Source organism: Oncorhynchus kisutch, linkage group LG22 (assembly GCF_002021735.2).
Source record: "Oncorhynchus kisutch isolate 150728-3 linkage group LG22, Okis_V2, whole genome shotgun sequence".
NCBI classification, from domain to species: Eukaryota; Metazoa; Chordata; class Actinopteri; order Salmoniformes; family Salmonidae; genus Oncorhynchus; species Oncorhynchus kisutch.
The window spans coordinates 54,312,375-54,329,018 of NC_034195.2; the positions used below are offsets into that span (position 1 = coordinate 54,312,375).

Here is a 16,644-nt window from a genome sequence, read left to right on the forward strand (position 1 = left end):
GAAGGGAAGCAACAACAAACATGGCTGCCTTATTTTTCAATCTTCCAAGGCCTTACGCCATCCCTACAGACAGACTGTATATAATACTATATAGTAGTACATAGAATCTGCACATTCTAGAACCGATTCTATAATTCTAGAACCATCCAGAGCTTCACCATTCATATCAAGGCAGCTGTTTAAACTCTGATAATGTTTTCAATACTTTTTTTCCTTATGATTCTCTTTTTTATTTGCAGTGTCACTTGAGGCATCCATCCTGTATAAAAACAAGCCAAAGTAGTGCACTATATAGGGAATAGGGTTCTATAGGGCTCTGGTCTAAAGTAGTACACTATATAGGGAATAGGGTTCTATAGGGCTCTGGTCTAAAGTAGTGCACTATATATAGAGAATAGGGTTCTATAGGGCTCTGGTCTAAAGTAGTGCACTATATATAGGGAATAGGGTTCTATAGGGCTCTGGTCTAAAGTAGTGCACTATATAGGGAATAGGGTTATATAGGGCTCTGGTCTAAAGTAGTGTACTATATAGGGAATAGGGTTCTATAGGGCTCTGGTCTAAAGTAGTGTACTATATAGGGAATAGGGTTCTATAGGGCTCTGGTCTAAAGTAGTGGACTATATAGGGAATAGGGTTCTATAGGGCTCTGGTCTAAAGTAGTGCACTATATATAGAGAATAGGGTTCTATAGGGCTCTGGTCTAAAGTAGTGCACTATATAGGGAATAGGGTTCTATAGGGCTCTGGTCTAAAGTAGTGCACTATATATAGAGAATAGGGTTCTATAGGGCTCTGGTCTAAAGTAGTGCACTATATAGGGAATAGGGTTCTATAGGGCTCTGGTCTGAAGTAGTGCACTATATATAGGGAATAGGGTTCTATAGGGCTCTGGTCTAAAGTAGTGTACTATATAGGGAATAGGGTTCTATAGGGCTCTGGTCTAAAGTAGTGCACTATATAGGGAATAGGGTTCTATAGGGCTCTGGTCTAAAGTAGTGCACTATATAGGGAATAGGGTTCTATAGGGCTCTGGTCTAAATTAGTGCACTATATAGGGAATAGGGTTCTATAGGGCTCTGGTCTAAAGTAGTGCACTATATAGGGAATAGGGTTCTAAAGGGTTCTGGTCTAAAGTAGTGCACTATATAGGGAATAGGGTTCTATAGGGCTCTGGTCTAAAGTAGTGCACTATATAGGGAATAGAGTTCTAAAGGGTTCTGGTCTAAAGTAGTGCACTATATAGGGAATAGGGTTCTATAGGTCTCTGGCCAAAATAGTGCACTATATAGGGAATAGGGTTCTATAGGGCTCTGGTCTAAAGTAGTGCACTATATAGGGAATAGGGTTATATAGGGCTCTGGTCTGAAGTAGTGCACTATATATAGGGAATAGGGTTCTATAGGGCTCTGGTCTAAAGTAGTGCACTATTAGGGAATAGGGTTCTATAGGGCTCTGGTCTAAAGTAGTGCACTATATAGGGAATAGGGTTCTATAGGGCTCTAGTCTAAAGTAGTGCACTATATAGGGAATAGGGTTCTATAGGGCTCCTGTCTAAAGTAGTGCACTACATAGGGAATAGGGTTCTATAGGGCTCTGGTCTAAAGTAGTGCACTATAATAGGGAATAGGGTTCTATAGGGCTCTAGTCTAAAGTAGTGCACTATATAGGGAATAGGGTTCTATAGGGCTCTGGTCTAAAGTAGTGCACTATATAGGGAATAGGGTTCTATAGGGCTCTGGTCTAAAGTAGTGCACTATATATAGAGAATAGGGTTCTATAGGGCTCTGGTCTAAAGTAGTGCACTATATAGGGAATAGGGTTCTATAGGGCTCTGGTCTAAAGCAGTGCACTATATAGGGAATAGGGTTCTATAGGGCTCTGGTCTAAAGTAGTGCACTATATAGGGAATAGGGTTATATAGGGCTCTGGTCATAAGCAGTGCACTATATAGGGAATAGGGTTCTATAGGGCTCTGGTCTAAAGTAGTGCACTATATAGGGAATAGGGATCTATAGGGCTCTGGTCTAAAGTAGTGCACTATATAGGGAATAGGGTGAGTTTAAAAGACGAAAAGCTGCAAAAATCTATGTAAAGTATGTAAATGGCTGAGGTTGTTGTTTAGGCAACACTGGGCCAGAGAGCATGTTGTTGAAACAATCACAGCCAGCCAGTTACAGTGCCTTCGGAATGTATTTAGACCCCTTGACTTTTTCCACATTTTGTTACATTACAGCCTTATTCTATAATAGATTATTATTATTTTAAACACATCCACAAGCAATCTACACACAATACTCCATAATGACATCACAATACTCCATAATGACATCACAATACCCCATAATAATACCCCTCCTGTCTCAGCCTCCAGTATTTATGCTGCAGTAGTTTATGTGTCGGGGGGCTGGGGTCAGTTTGTTATATCTGGAGTACTTCTCCTGTCCTATTCGGTGTCCTGTGTGAATCTAAGTGTGCGTTCTCTAATTCTCTCCTTCTCTCTTTCTTTCTCTCTCTCGGAGGACCTGAGCCCTAGGACCATGCCCCAGGACTACCTGACATGATGACTCCTTGCTGTCCCCAGTCCACCTGGCCATGCTGCTGTTCCAGTTTCAACTGACCTGAGCCCTAGGACCATGCCCCAGGACTACCTGACATGATGACTCCTTGCTGTCCCCAGTCTACCTGGCCATGCTGCTGCTCCAGTTTCAACTTCCACCTGACTGTGCTGCTGCTCTAGTTTCAACTGTTCTGCCTTATTATTATTCGACCATGCTGGTCATTTATGAACATTGAACATCTTGACCATGTTCTGTTATAATCTCCACCCGGCACAGCCAGAAGAGGACTGGCCACCCCACATAGCCTGGTTCCTCTCTAGGTTTCTTCCTAGGTATTGGCCTTTCTAGGGAGTTTTTCCTAGCCACTGTGCTTCTCCACCTGCATTGCTTGCTGTTTGGGGTTTTAGGCTGGGTTTCTGTACAGCACTTTGAGATATCAGCTGATGTACGAAGGGCTATATAAATAAATTTGATTTGATTTGATTTGATAATGACATCACAATACTCCATAATGACATCACAATACTCCATAATGACATCACAATACCCCATAATGACATCACAGCACTCTATAATGGCAAAGCAAAAACAGGTTTTTAGAATATCTTGCAAGTATTTACATAAGTATTCAGACCCTCGAAGTTGCTCAACAACTGAGAGACTATTCAGGATCGAGGAAAAGTTGAAAAGAGAAAAGTATAGAGAGATCATTGGTGAAAACCTTCTCCAGAGCGCTGAAGACCTCAGACTGGGGGCGAAGGTTCACCTTCCAACACAACGCAGGAGTGGCTTCGGGACAAGTCTCTGAATGTCCTTGAGTGACCCAGCCAGACCCCGGACTTGAACCCAATCAAACATCTCTGGAGAGACCTGAACATAGCTGTGCAGCAACGCTCCCCATCCAACCTGACAGAGCTTGAGAGAATCTGCAGAGAACAATGGGAGAAACTCCCCAAATACAGGTGTGCCAAGCTTGTAGCTTCACACCCATGTATGACACTACAATGCGGCAGAAATGCTGTAATCGCTGTCAAAGGAGCTTCAACAAAGTACTGAGTAAAGGGTCTGAATACTTATGTAAATGTGATATTTCAGTTTCAGTTTTTTTATTTGTATAAATTAGCAAACATTTCTAAAAAAAAATAAAACTGTTTTTGCTTTGTCATTATGGGGTATTGTGATGTCATTATGGGGTATTGTGATGTCATTATGGGGTATTGTGATGTCATTATGGGGTATTGTGATGTCATTATGGGGTATTGTGATGTCATTATGGGGTATTGTGATGTCATTATGGGGTATTGTGATGTCATTATGGGGTATTGTGTGTAGATTGATGAGGGGGAAACTATTAAATACATTTTTGTATAAAGCTGTAACGTAAAACAAAATGTGGGAAAAAAGTCAAGGGGTCTGAATACTTTCCCGAATGCAATTTATAACAGTTCGGAGGATTTGCTTGAGTTTTGGCTATTGTTGTAAAAGTCATAGTCAAACTAAAGCTTCATTAATTTGTAAATAGGATAGATACATAGAAATGTGTTGTGTCACGATGAAAAAGGCTCTACTTACTATATTATGTCCATCATTCTAGTTAATAAATATCTATGTTCCATTTGAGAGAAAAAAAGAGAAAAGAAAGAGATTTATAATAGGGAAGATAATGGTTAAGATAATAAGATAATGGTTAAGATAATAAGATAATGGATAATGGTTTAGATATTGTGTCTCATCGATGTATTTGTAATAGTAATGCTGTCCGTTTGGTCTCTGGTTGGCTGCTGTGTTTGACATTTCTTTTCAAAAAGATCATTATAATAATAGGTCTCTGCCGTGTGCTTTGAACGAGAACAATCGCATGGTTTTATTGACAAGAACAAAACAGATGAGTAGTGGTATGAAATATTAGCCCGGTTGCATACATTTCTGTGACCGTCATCGATTCTACAGGCGTTGTGCTCAGAACCTGTTAAGCGGAAACACTGGAAAAACATGTCAATGAGGGAAGACATGACAATGAGGGAAGACATGACAATGAGGGAAGACATGTGAATGAGGGAAGACATGCCAATGAGGGAAGACATGTGAATGAGGGAAGACATGACAATGAGGGAAGACATGACAATGAGGGAAGACATGTCAATGAGGGAAGACATGTGAATGAGGGAAGACATGACAATGAGGGAAGACATGTGAATGAGGGAAGACATGTGAATGAGGGAAGACATGACAATGAGGGAAGACATGTCAATGAGGGAAGACATGACAATGAGGGAAGACATGTCAATGAGGGAAGACATGACAATGAGGGAAGACATGTCAATGAGGGAAGACATGACAATGAGGGAAAACATGACAATGAGGGAAAACATGACAAAGAGGTTCCCTGTTTTCAACAGACAACCTTTGTAAGTTCCCTTTTATTTCACTACATGTTTATGATATGAAACATAGTGTAACTTTCTGTTCTTCCTCCTCCTCTGAAGAGGTGTAGCAAGGATCAGACCAAAATGCAGCGTAGTTGGTGTTCATGTTCTTCAATAAAGAAAAACCTCAAAACCTCAACATAATACAAAACAATAAACGTGAAAAACCGAAACAGTCCTCTCTGGTGCAACAAACACAAAGACAGGAACAATCACCCACAAGAGACCTAAAGAATATGGCTGCCTAAATATGGTTCCCAATCAGAGACAACAATAAACACCTGCCTCTGATTGAGAACCACTCTAGGCAACCATAGACTTACCTAGACAACTCTACTATACCACAATCCCATACCCTACAAAAACCCCAAGACAAACCACATAAATCCCCATGTCACACCCTGGCCTGACCAAATAAATAAAGAAAACACAGAATACTAAGACCAGGGTGCGACACATAGCTTTGTCACATAAACCTTATAATGGACAAATGTAACGATGGAATGACGAACGGAGGCCCCGGTAACAACAACAAAAAATACACCGAATATTTTTTAAGATCTAAGATAAGAAAGAAAGTAAACATTTTATGAAATGTCATGTAGATAATGACTCTACTATAATTAACTTGTAGCAAATATGTGCATTAATAATAATAATAATCTCAGTGAGATTTAATCATTCTCATCCACGAGAATATAATCTTACATTTTGAGGAAAAATGTCATGTTTATAAACCCTTTTAAAAACCGACATGCTTCATTATGTTGATGAATGACTGTAATACGTAGGCCTGCATGTGTTGATCATTTCTATTTTACTACTCTGTATTCTTAAGTGCTTACCAAAATGGTATCTTATTCCCTATACGGTGCACTACTTTTGACATGGTCAAGTGCACTACATAGGGAATAGGTTGCCATTTCGGGCGCACTTTCAGTAAGGTAACCACTGTCTGTTATGGTAAGGGTGGCTTCTGTGTACCTCACTGGCAGTGTTACTGTAGTTAACTTAATTACAGTAAGTTGGGCGGCTTCTGTGTACCTGACTGGCAGTGTTACTGTAGTTAACTTAATTACAGTAAGTTGGGCGGCTTCTGTGTACCTGACTGGCAGTGTTACTGTAGTTAATTTAATTACAGTAAGTTGGGCGGCTTCTGTGTACCTGACTGGCAGTGTTACTGTAGTTAATTTAATTACAGTAAGTTGGGCGGCTTCTGTGTACCTGACTGGCAGTGTTACTGTAGTTAACTTAATTAAAGTAAGTTACATTACTTTACATTGTGGGCTGTTTACTTACTTAATTCTCTATGTTTCATTAATGACTGACTGTTATTTTTTATTTTTTTGCATACTTCTTTTTATTTTTGCATTTGTAAAAGAAAGAAGTTGTTAACAAAAATGTATAGATTTTTGTGGCATTATACTATAAGGCACTGATATTTGAATTTAATCTTTGAATGAAGGAAAATGCACCTCCATCTTTAGATTTACACAAGTTCCAACTATAGAATTAGAATGAATTGTTATGATTCTAAGGTTCTGTCTAGCAGTGACTCGTTGTGAGTTCCGACTGACCCTGAGCCAGTACCAACTCAGTTTGACTCATCTATCCTGTTCATTCCTACCAGTAGAAGAAGCTCCCTCCCTCTGTTGTTGTCTTGTGTACTGTGTCATATGTACAGTAGCTTGTTAATATGGCAAAACAAAAAGCGTTAATGTTTCTTTTTCAATGGAAAGTGCTCACTGGTGAGATTTTTAAAGTGGTTTTAAAAGCCAATAAACTTTTTTATAGAATGTTGCTCTTCATTGTGTTTGCTTCGTTTCTAAATGGTAACGTTGAACTACACAGATCCACTGTATTCTATTTCAAACGCATAGATATAGTACTGATGAAAAACTGGCCTCAAGTGGCAACACTATTGATGATAGCCTACTGAGAAGGTTTTCTGTGTCCCCTACGATGAACAGGAACTAACAGAAATACCTTGTCTTTTTTGCAATGAGTTTTATCCAAAGTTTTTAATTTTTTTCCCACTTTCTTTATACAGTGCATTTGTAAAGTATTCAGAACCCTTGACCCTTTCCACATTTTGTTACATTACAGACTTATTCCCATTTTTTCCCCCATTATCAATCTACACATAATACCCCATAATGACAAAGTAAAAACAAATTTTTAGAAATTTGGCCAATTTTTTATTTTTTTAAATTAAAAAGTATTCAAGCCCTTTACTCAGTACTTTGTTGAAGCACCTTTGGTAGTGATTACAGCCTTGAGTCTTCTTGGGTAGGATGCTACAAGCTTGGCACACCTGTATTTGGGGAGTTTCTCCCATGCTTTTCTGCAGATCCTCTCAAGCTCTGTCAGGTTGGATGGAGAGTGTTGCTGCACAGATATTTTCAGGTCTCCAGAGATGTTCAGTTGGGTTCAAGTCCGAGCTCTGGCTGGGCCACTCAAAGACATTCAGAGACTTGTCCTGACGCCACTTCTGCGTTGTCTTGGTTGTGTGCTTAGGGTCGTTGACCTGTTGGAAGGTGAACCTTCACCCCAGTCTGAGGTTCTGAGCGCTCTGGAGCAGGTTTTCATCATGGATCTCTCTGTACTTTGCTCCTTCCATCTTTCCCTTGATCGTGAATAGTCTCCCTGTCCCTGCCGCTGAAAACGTCCTCACAGCGTGATGTTGCCACCACCATGCTTCACCGTAGGGATGGTGTCAGGTTTCCTTCAGACGTGACGCTTGGTATTCAGGTCAAAGAGTTCAATTTTGGTTTCATCACACCAGAGAATCTTGTTTCTCATGGTCTGAGACTCCAAGAGGACTGTCATGTGCCTTTTACTGAGGAATGGCTTCCGCCTGGCTACTCTACCATAAAGGCCTGATCGGTGAAATGCTGCAGAGATGATTCTCCTTCCGGAAGGTTCTCCCATGTCCACAGAGGAACTCTGGAGCTCTGTCAGAGTGACCATCGGGTTCTTGGTCAGCTCCCTGACCAAGGCCCTTCTCCTCCGATTGCTCAGTTTGACCGGGCGGCCAGCTCTAAGAAGAGTCTTGATGGTTCCAAACGTCTTCCATTTAAGAATGATGGAGGCCACTGTGTCCTTGGGGACCTTCAATGCTGCATAAATGTATTGGTACCCTTCCCCAGATCTGTGCCTCGACACAATCCTGTCTTGGAGCTCTACTGACAATACCTTCGACCTCATGGCTTTGGTTTTTGCTCTGACATGCACATTCAACTGTGGGACCTTCTATAGACAGGTGTCTGCCTTTCCAAATCATGTCCAATCAACTGAATTTACCACAGGTGGACTCCAATCAAGTTGTAGAAACATCTCAAGGATGATCAATGGAAACAGGATGCACCTGATCTCAGTTTTGAGTCTCATAGCAAAGGGTCTGAAAACTTATGTGAATAAAATATTTATGTTTTTTATTTTTCATACATTTGCAAAAATGTGCTTTGTCATGATGGGGTATTGTGAGTAGATTGATGAGGAAACATTCTTCTTTAAATCAATTTTAGAATAAGGCTGTAATGTAACAAAATCTGGAAAAAGTCAAGGGGTATGAATACTCTCCGAATGCTCTGTAGTTGTTGTATCCGATTGTTCTTTTGCGTTGACAATATGGCAGAGCTGGGGGTCAACCTCAAGCCCCTACACATCAAAAGGTTAAAGGTCAAGTCAGCCCATTGGATGGCTCCTGGGGTAACTGGGGAGGAGGGGCCTCCCTCTTCCCCCACACAAATCCCCTCGACCAATCAGGAAGAAGTCTGTTGGTCTTGTCTCTCCGTTCCCAGGCCCTCCTATTGATCATGACCTTGCCCAGCCTGACCCCTGACCTCTGACTCTTGACCCTGAGAGTGAGGAGCCTTGTCACTGTGCTGTGCCTCCACACAGTGACAGTGTTGTTTAAGCAGTATGTGGTCCAATCAATGGTATACAGCAATAAAGAACAGACCCCTTCCCTGAGATGCTGACTAAAGAAAAAGAAACTATACACACAAAGGAAAAAGTTGCACACTCATCTCTCCATGCTCTCAATATTGGACAATTCTATACGAATTCCACACAGTGCCATTTGGCAGGATATCCTAGTGGTTATAGCGTTGGACTAGTAACCAAAAGGTTGCAAGTTCAAATCCCCAAGCTGACAAGGTACAAATCTGTCGTTCTGCCCCTGAACAGGCAGTTAACCCACTGTTCCTAGACCAGTTAACCCACTGTTCCTAGACCAGTTAACCCACTGTTCCTAGACCAGTTAACCCTCTGTTCCTATACCAGTTAACCCACTGTTCCTAGACCAGTTAACCCACTGTTCCTAGACCAGTTAACCCACTGTTCCTAGACCAGTTAACCCACTGTTCCTAGACCAGTTAACCCATTGTTCCTAGACCAGTTAACCCACTGTTCCCCTGAACAGGCCCACTGTTCCTAGACCAGTTAACCCACTGTTCCTGGACCAGTTAACCCCCTGTTCCTAGACCAGTTAACCCACTGTTCCTAGACCAGTTAACCCACTGTTCCCCTGAACAGGCCCACTGTTCCTAGACCAGTTAACCCCCTGTTCCTAGACCAGTTAACCCACTGTTCCTAGGCCGTCATTGAAAATAAGAATTTGTTCTTAACTGACTTGCCTGGTTAAATAAATATCAAATGTACAAAACATTTAGCAGTGTTGGGGAGTAGTGATCTACATAAAGTTCAACTAGTAATTTAATTATGTTTTGATGTAGCTTGGTGGTAGTTGAACTGAATTCAAATCTAGGTCGTGTTTTCAATAGTTAATTTTTTTAAATGACCATGTAGTGGTGTAGCTAACTACTGGAACTATACACTACTGTTTTACCCTGTAGCGGTGTAGCTAACTACTGGAACTACACACTACTGTTTTACCATGTAGCGGTGTAGCTAACTACTGGAACTACACACTACTGTTTTACCATGTAGCTAACTACTGGAACTACACACTACTGTTTTACCATGTAGCGGTGTAGCTAACTACTGGAAGTACACACTACTGTTTTACCATGTAGCGGTGTAGCTAACTACTGGAAGTATACACTACTGTTTTACCATGTAGCGGTGTAGCTAACTACTGGAACTACACACTACTGTTTTACCATGTAGCGGTGTAGCTAACTACTGGAACTACACACTACTGTTTTACCATGTAGCGGTGTAGCTAACTACTGGAACTACACACTACTGTTTTACCATGCAGCGATGTAGCTAACTACTGGAACTACACACTTCTGTTTTACCATGTAGCGGTTTTAGCTAACTACTGGAACTACACACTACTGTTTTACCATGTAGCGGTGTAGCTAACTACTGGAACTACACACTACTGTTTTACCATGCAGCGGTGTAGCTAACTACTGGAACTACACGCTACTGTTTTACCATGTAGCGGTGTAGCTAACTACTGGAACTACACACTACTGTTTTACCATGTAGCTGTGTAGCTAACTACTGGAACTACACACTACTGTTTTACCATGTAGCGGTGTAGCTAACTACTGGAACTACACACTACTGTTTTACCATGTAGCGGTGTAGCTAACTACTGGAACTACACACTACTGTTTTACCATGCAGCGATGTAGCTAACTACTGGAACTACACACTTCTGTTTTACCATGTAGCGGTTTAGCTAACTACTGGAACTACACACTACTGTTTTGCCATGTAGCGGTGTAGCTAACTACTGGAACTACACACTACTGTTTTACCATGCAGCGATGTAGCTAACTACTGGAACTACACACTACTGTTTTACCATGTAGCTAACTACTGGAACTACACGCTACTGTTTTACCATGTAGCGATGTAGCTAACTACTGGAACTACACACTACTGTTTTACCATGTAGCTAACTACTGGAACTACACACTACTGTTTTACCATGTAGCGGTGTAGCTAACTACTGGAACTACACACTACTGTTTTACCATGCAGCGATGTAGCTAACTACTGGAACTACACACTTCTGTTTTACCATGTAGCGGTGTAGCTAACTACTGGAACTACACACTACTGTTTTACCATGTAGCGATGTAGCTAACTACTGGAACTACACACTACTGTTTTACCATGCAGCGATGTAGCTAACTACTGGAACTACACACTACTGTTTTACCATGTAGCGATGTAGCTAACTACTGGAACTACACACTTCTGTTTTACCATGTAGCGGTTTAGCTAACTACTGGAACTACACACTACTGTTTTGCCATGTAGCGGTGTAGCTAACTACTGGAACTACACACTACTGTTTTACCATGCAGCGATGTAGCTAACTACTGGAACTACACACTACTGTTTTACCATGTAGCTAACTACTGGAACTACACGCTACTGTTTTACCATGTAGCTAACTACTGGAACTACACACTACTGTTTTACCATGTAGCGGTGTAGCTAACTACTGGAACTACACACTACTGTTTTACCATGCAGCGATGTAGCTAACTACTGGAACTACACACTACTGTTTTACCATGTAGCTAACTACTGGAACTACACACTACTGTTTTGCCATGTAGCGGTGTAGCTAACTACTGGAACTACACACTACTGTTTTACCATGCAGCGATGTAGCTAACTACTGGAACTACACACTACTGTTTTACCATGTAGCTAACTACTGGAACTACACGCTACTGTTTACCATGTAGCGGTGTAGCTAACTACTGGAACTACACACTACTGTTTTACCATGTAGCTAACTACTGGAACTACACACTACTGTTTTACCATGTAGCGGTGTAGCTAACTACTGGAACTACACACTACTGTTTTACCATGTAGTGGTGTAGCTAACTACTGGAACTATACACTACTGTTTTACCATGTAGCGGTGTAGCTAACTACGTGGATGTCGATTATGGCAGCCCCCCCTCCTGCATCTCTCTGATTCAGAGGGGTTTGGTTTAAATGCGGAAGACACATTTCAGTTTAATACATTCAGTTGGACAACTAACTAGGTATCCCCCCTTTCCCTTTCTCTATTAGGCTCAATAACACATTCTGCTAACATCTGACTCCAGATCTGTTCTTTTAATTTTGTATTCTATGACGTTTCAGATTGAGATACGATACTTTTTCACAAAGTACTTTGGATTTAGTAAATTACTTTATCAAAGTAACTTTAGTTAAGTCAACTATATTTTTCTTAAGGGTAGCTTTAGTGTAGCTTAAATTCTTCTGGTGTGAGGTAATGGGTAGCTTAGTCTACTATATTTTTCTTAAGGGTAGCTTTAGTGTAGCTTAAATTCTTCTGGTGTGAGGTAATGGGTAGCTTAGTCTACTATATTTTTCTTAAGGGTAGCTTTAGTGTAGCTTAAATTCTTCTGGTGTGAGGTAATGGGTAGCTTAGTCTACTATATTTTTCTTAAGGGTAGCTTTAGTGTAGCTTAAATTCTTCTGGTGTGAGGTAATGGGTAGCTTAGTCTACTATATTTTTCTTAAGGGTAGCTTTAGTGTAGCTTAAATTCTTCTGGTGTGAGGTAATGGGTAGCTTAGTAAACTATATTTTTCTTAAGGGTAGCTTTAGTGTAGCTTAAATTCTTCTGGTGTGAGGTAATGGGTAGCTTAGTCTACTATATTTTTCTTAAGGGTAGCTTTAGTGTAGCTTAAATTCTTCTGGTGTGAGGTAATGGGTAGCTTAGTCTACTATATTTTTCTTAAGGGTAGCTTTAGTGTAGCTTAAATTCTTCTGGTGTGAGGTAATGGGTAGCTTAGTCTACTATATTTTTCTTAAGGGTAGCTTTAGTGTAGCTTAAATTCTTCTGGTGTGAGGTAATGGGTAGCTTAGTCTACTATATTTTTCTTAAGGGTAGCTTTAGTGTAGCTTAAATTCTTCTGGTGTGAGGTAATGGGTAGCTTAGTCTACTATATTTTTCTTAAGGGTAGCTTTAGTGTAGCTTAAATTCTTCTGGTGTGAGGTAATGGGTAGCTTAGTCTACTATATTTTTCTTAAGGGTAGCTTTAGTGTAGCTTAAATTCTTCTGGTGTGAGGTAATGGGTAGCTTAGTCTACTATATTTTTCTTAAGGGTAGCTTTAGTGTAGCTTAAATTCTTCTGGTGTGAGGTAATGGGTAGCTTAGTCTACTATATTTTTCTTAAGGGTAGCTTTAGTGTAGCTTAAATTCTTCTGGTGTGAGGTAATGGGTAGCTTAGTCTACTATATTTTTCTTAAGGGTAGCTTTAGTGTAGCTTAAATTCTTCTGGTGTGAGGTAATGGGTAGCTTAGTAAACTATATTTTTCTTAAGGGTAGCTTTAGTGTAGCTTAAATTCTTCTGGTGTGAGGTAATGGGTAGCTTAGTAAACTATATTTTCAGATTAGTCTCCCCAACACTAACATTTAGGGCACATAAGTAGCCAGATTTGACCAGGGAATTAATGTGGATGATACAATTCTATAAACAGATATATAAACAGCAGCTCAGTATTGGACTGTGTGAGTTACAGCACCGTTAGGTCTTAATGATTTTACCAGGGACTGTACAGGGTGGTGGATAATGTACAGGGTGGTGGATAATGTACAGGGTGGTGGATAATGTAGGCACTCCTTTTGAATATGACATTTTTTTATATTTTTAAGTCAAATACCCCTTTAAATGTTTCTACACAGAATAAAAACATCAAGTAAAGGAGAGATGTTGAGGTTCTGATTCAAACTTTAACAGATGGTCCTGTACTGATTTCACCTGCATTACGAAACCTTAAAATGAAACAGAGCATATTTGTAAATGAATGAATACTAAAGAGATGATCGGACAGCGTTATCCTGACCATTAGTCTTGAGCTTTGACTGAAGTGGGGCAGATATGATTAAATCAATCAATGGTCGGCTCTCTAATCAATATATAATTACACTGCACACTCCATCATGACAGGGTGTTTAAGACCATATTTAAACTTTCCTTTACTGACAGTTGAAGCTCACAATCAATATTTTTTTTAATGTATCATTTAACCTTTGTTTAACCAGGCAAGTCAGTTAAGAACAAACTCTTATTTTCAATGACAGCCCAGGAACAGTGGGTTAACTGCCTTATTCAGGGGCAGAACGACAGATTTTTAAACTGTCAGCTCGGGGATCTGCTCTTGCAACCTTACTGGCCCAACGCTCTAAAGGAGATGTGTCGCGCTACAAGAGGCAAATGGTGGTCGCACCATTTGACAGCATACTTGCCATGCTTTTTTTTGCAATGGTATGGTAAAAAGGGGACAAAACAAATAAATAAACCAATGAATAAAGTATTTTCCTCAAGTGTAAAGTGAGACAAAATGTCTAGATTAAATCTTTGCCTATGTTAGAGAGCAGAGAGAGAAAAAAAGAGATTGGATTTTTTTTTTTTAGCTGACCACAGCACAGTTGATTTCAACCTCACAGCTGGAGCCTATTGTGTGGTTATTGAATGAGGGTGGAGAGATGAAAGAGTTAAGGGGAGAGGAGGGAGGAGCTTCATTGGCAAAAGACATAGCCACTCCAAGTCCATGGTGGCCGGTTGAATCAACAGCTGAATTAATGTAGGAAGCCAGCTGATTGGCTACCACCGTCAATATCACTTCATAATTACCAAGTTCTACGGTCGAACAGAGCAGCTGTTTCATATAGGGACTTGATCACCAGGTTTTTTTTTAATCAACGCATTGGTATTTGGTAACTGCTTGCTAAACCCATAAACAACATCTAACAAATATATGGTGATGCCAGCAATTGTTGGATATCGTATGGCGCAGCATTGGGGAACATCCCCGGGCCGCCACTACGCGCGCACACACCACGTCTATTTTTCTATGGGCACAAGCAAGGCTGTTGTAGTGAACGTATTTCAGCCACGCTTACGATCACAAGTCATGAAGGCAGTCAAATTCCATGTGACCATTTAGTCGTGGTAATTAGGCTTCTCCAAGTTCTGATGCTGCTGATGGCATCAGAGCTTGGAGAAGCCTAATTACCACATTACCATGAAAATCTAACCAAACCCTTTGCCTGTGAAGCCTGGCACATGTTTCGGTGCAGGTAACCATGATTGACAGAGGAAGAACAATGATCCTCCTTTTGAAGCTTCCAGTTTTTTATTTGAACTCAATTATCATGACAGCGTGATCTCCAGCCTTGTCCTCGTCAACACTCACACCTGTGTTAACGAGAGAATCACTGACATGATGTCAGCTGGTCCTTTTGTGGCAGGGCTGAAATGCAGTGGAAATGTTTTTGGCCCAAGCAAGTCTCTTCTTGTTATTGGTGTCCTTTAGTAGTGATTTCTTTGCAGCAATTCAACCATGAAGGGCTGATTCACTCAGTCTCCTCTAAACAGTTGATGTTGAGATGTGTCTGTTACTTGAACTCTGTGAAGCATTTATTTGGGCTGCAATCTGAGGTGCAATTAACTCTTAATGAACATATCCTCTGCAGCAGAGGTAACTCTGGGTCTTCCATTCCTGTGGCAGTCCTCATGAGAGCCAGTTTCATCAGAGCGCTTGATGATTTTTGTGACTGCAACTGAAGAAACTTTTAAGGTTCTTGAAATTTTCCGTATTGACTTATCTTCATGATGGGCTGTTGTTTGTCTTTGCTTATTTAAGCTGTTCTTGCCATAATATGGACTTGGTCTTTTACCAAATAGGGCTGTCTTCTGTATACCACCCCTACCTTGTCACAACACAACTGATTGGCTCAAACACACTAAGAAGGAAATACATTCCACAAATTAATGAACAACTGTTAATTGAAATGCATTCCAGGTGACTACCTCATGAAGCTGGTTGAGAGAATGCCAAGAGTGTGCAAAGCAAAGCAATTGTTTTAACTTTTTAAAATGTAACCTTTATTTATCAAGGCAAATGGTTTGCTACTTTGAAGAATCTCAAATCTCAAATATTTTAAATTGTTTAACACTTTTTTTGGTTACTACATGATTCCATATGTGTTATTTCATAGTTGTGATGTCTTCACTGTTATTCTACAATGTAGAAAATAGTACAAATACTGAAAACCCCTGGAATGAGTAGGTGTGTCCAAACTTTTGACTGGTACTATACATGTAGTGGGTTTCCCCCTGCCCACACCCGCGGCCGACCCGCAGACCCCTCGCCACACAGTTTGGGAACCACTAGTGGAAGCCCACCACATGCGCCCCACGATTAAAGCTTGGCTCAAGAAGCGCATGCGCCGTCAGGGGGGTGGGGTCTCAGCCGGAGTCTGTCTCAAGAGTTCTCAGCACCGGTGTCATTCGTCATTTGAGGGAGGCTCGCAGCACGATGGGGAACGGTGGTCCTCCTTTATAGAATGACAGGACAATCGGAATAAATGGCGATTTTGAAAAGGAATCGATACCAGCAGTGTTTGCTGTGTTTTGTTTTGTTTATTCAACTATCAGGTTAAGTCATTTGTTTTCTTCCTGTATCTTTTCTGTGTCAGTAGTTCTTTGCAACTGCAAGAGAGTTTGAGGTCTGTGTCTGTGTGTGTGTGTGTGTGTGTGTGTGTGTGTGTGTGTGTGTGTGTGTGTGTGTGTGTGTGTGACCAGACATAAACCGTACCAGACCGGATGACCACAGAATGTAGCCACAACCTTTTGGGCGGATAATATACCGGGCAAAAAAAAGGATGCACGAGAAAAAAATAATATATTTTATAG

General features: G+C 40.7%; 1 protein-coding gene across 1 annotated transcript in view; it reads left to right on the top strand.

Annotated features, from left to right (window-relative positions):
• The first annotated feature begins 8,616 nt into the window (after window positions 1–8,616).
• LOC109880181 (protogenin B) overlaps window positions 8,617–16,644 on the top strand; it is a 52,849-nt gene continuing 44,821 nt past the window's right edge. Inside the window, exon 1 of the mRNA XM_031801466.1 lies at window positions 8,617–8,764. Coding sequence (XP_031657326.1) covers window positions 8,617–8,764 — 148 coding nt within the window. The remainder of the gene's footprint in view (window positions 8,765–16,644) is intronic.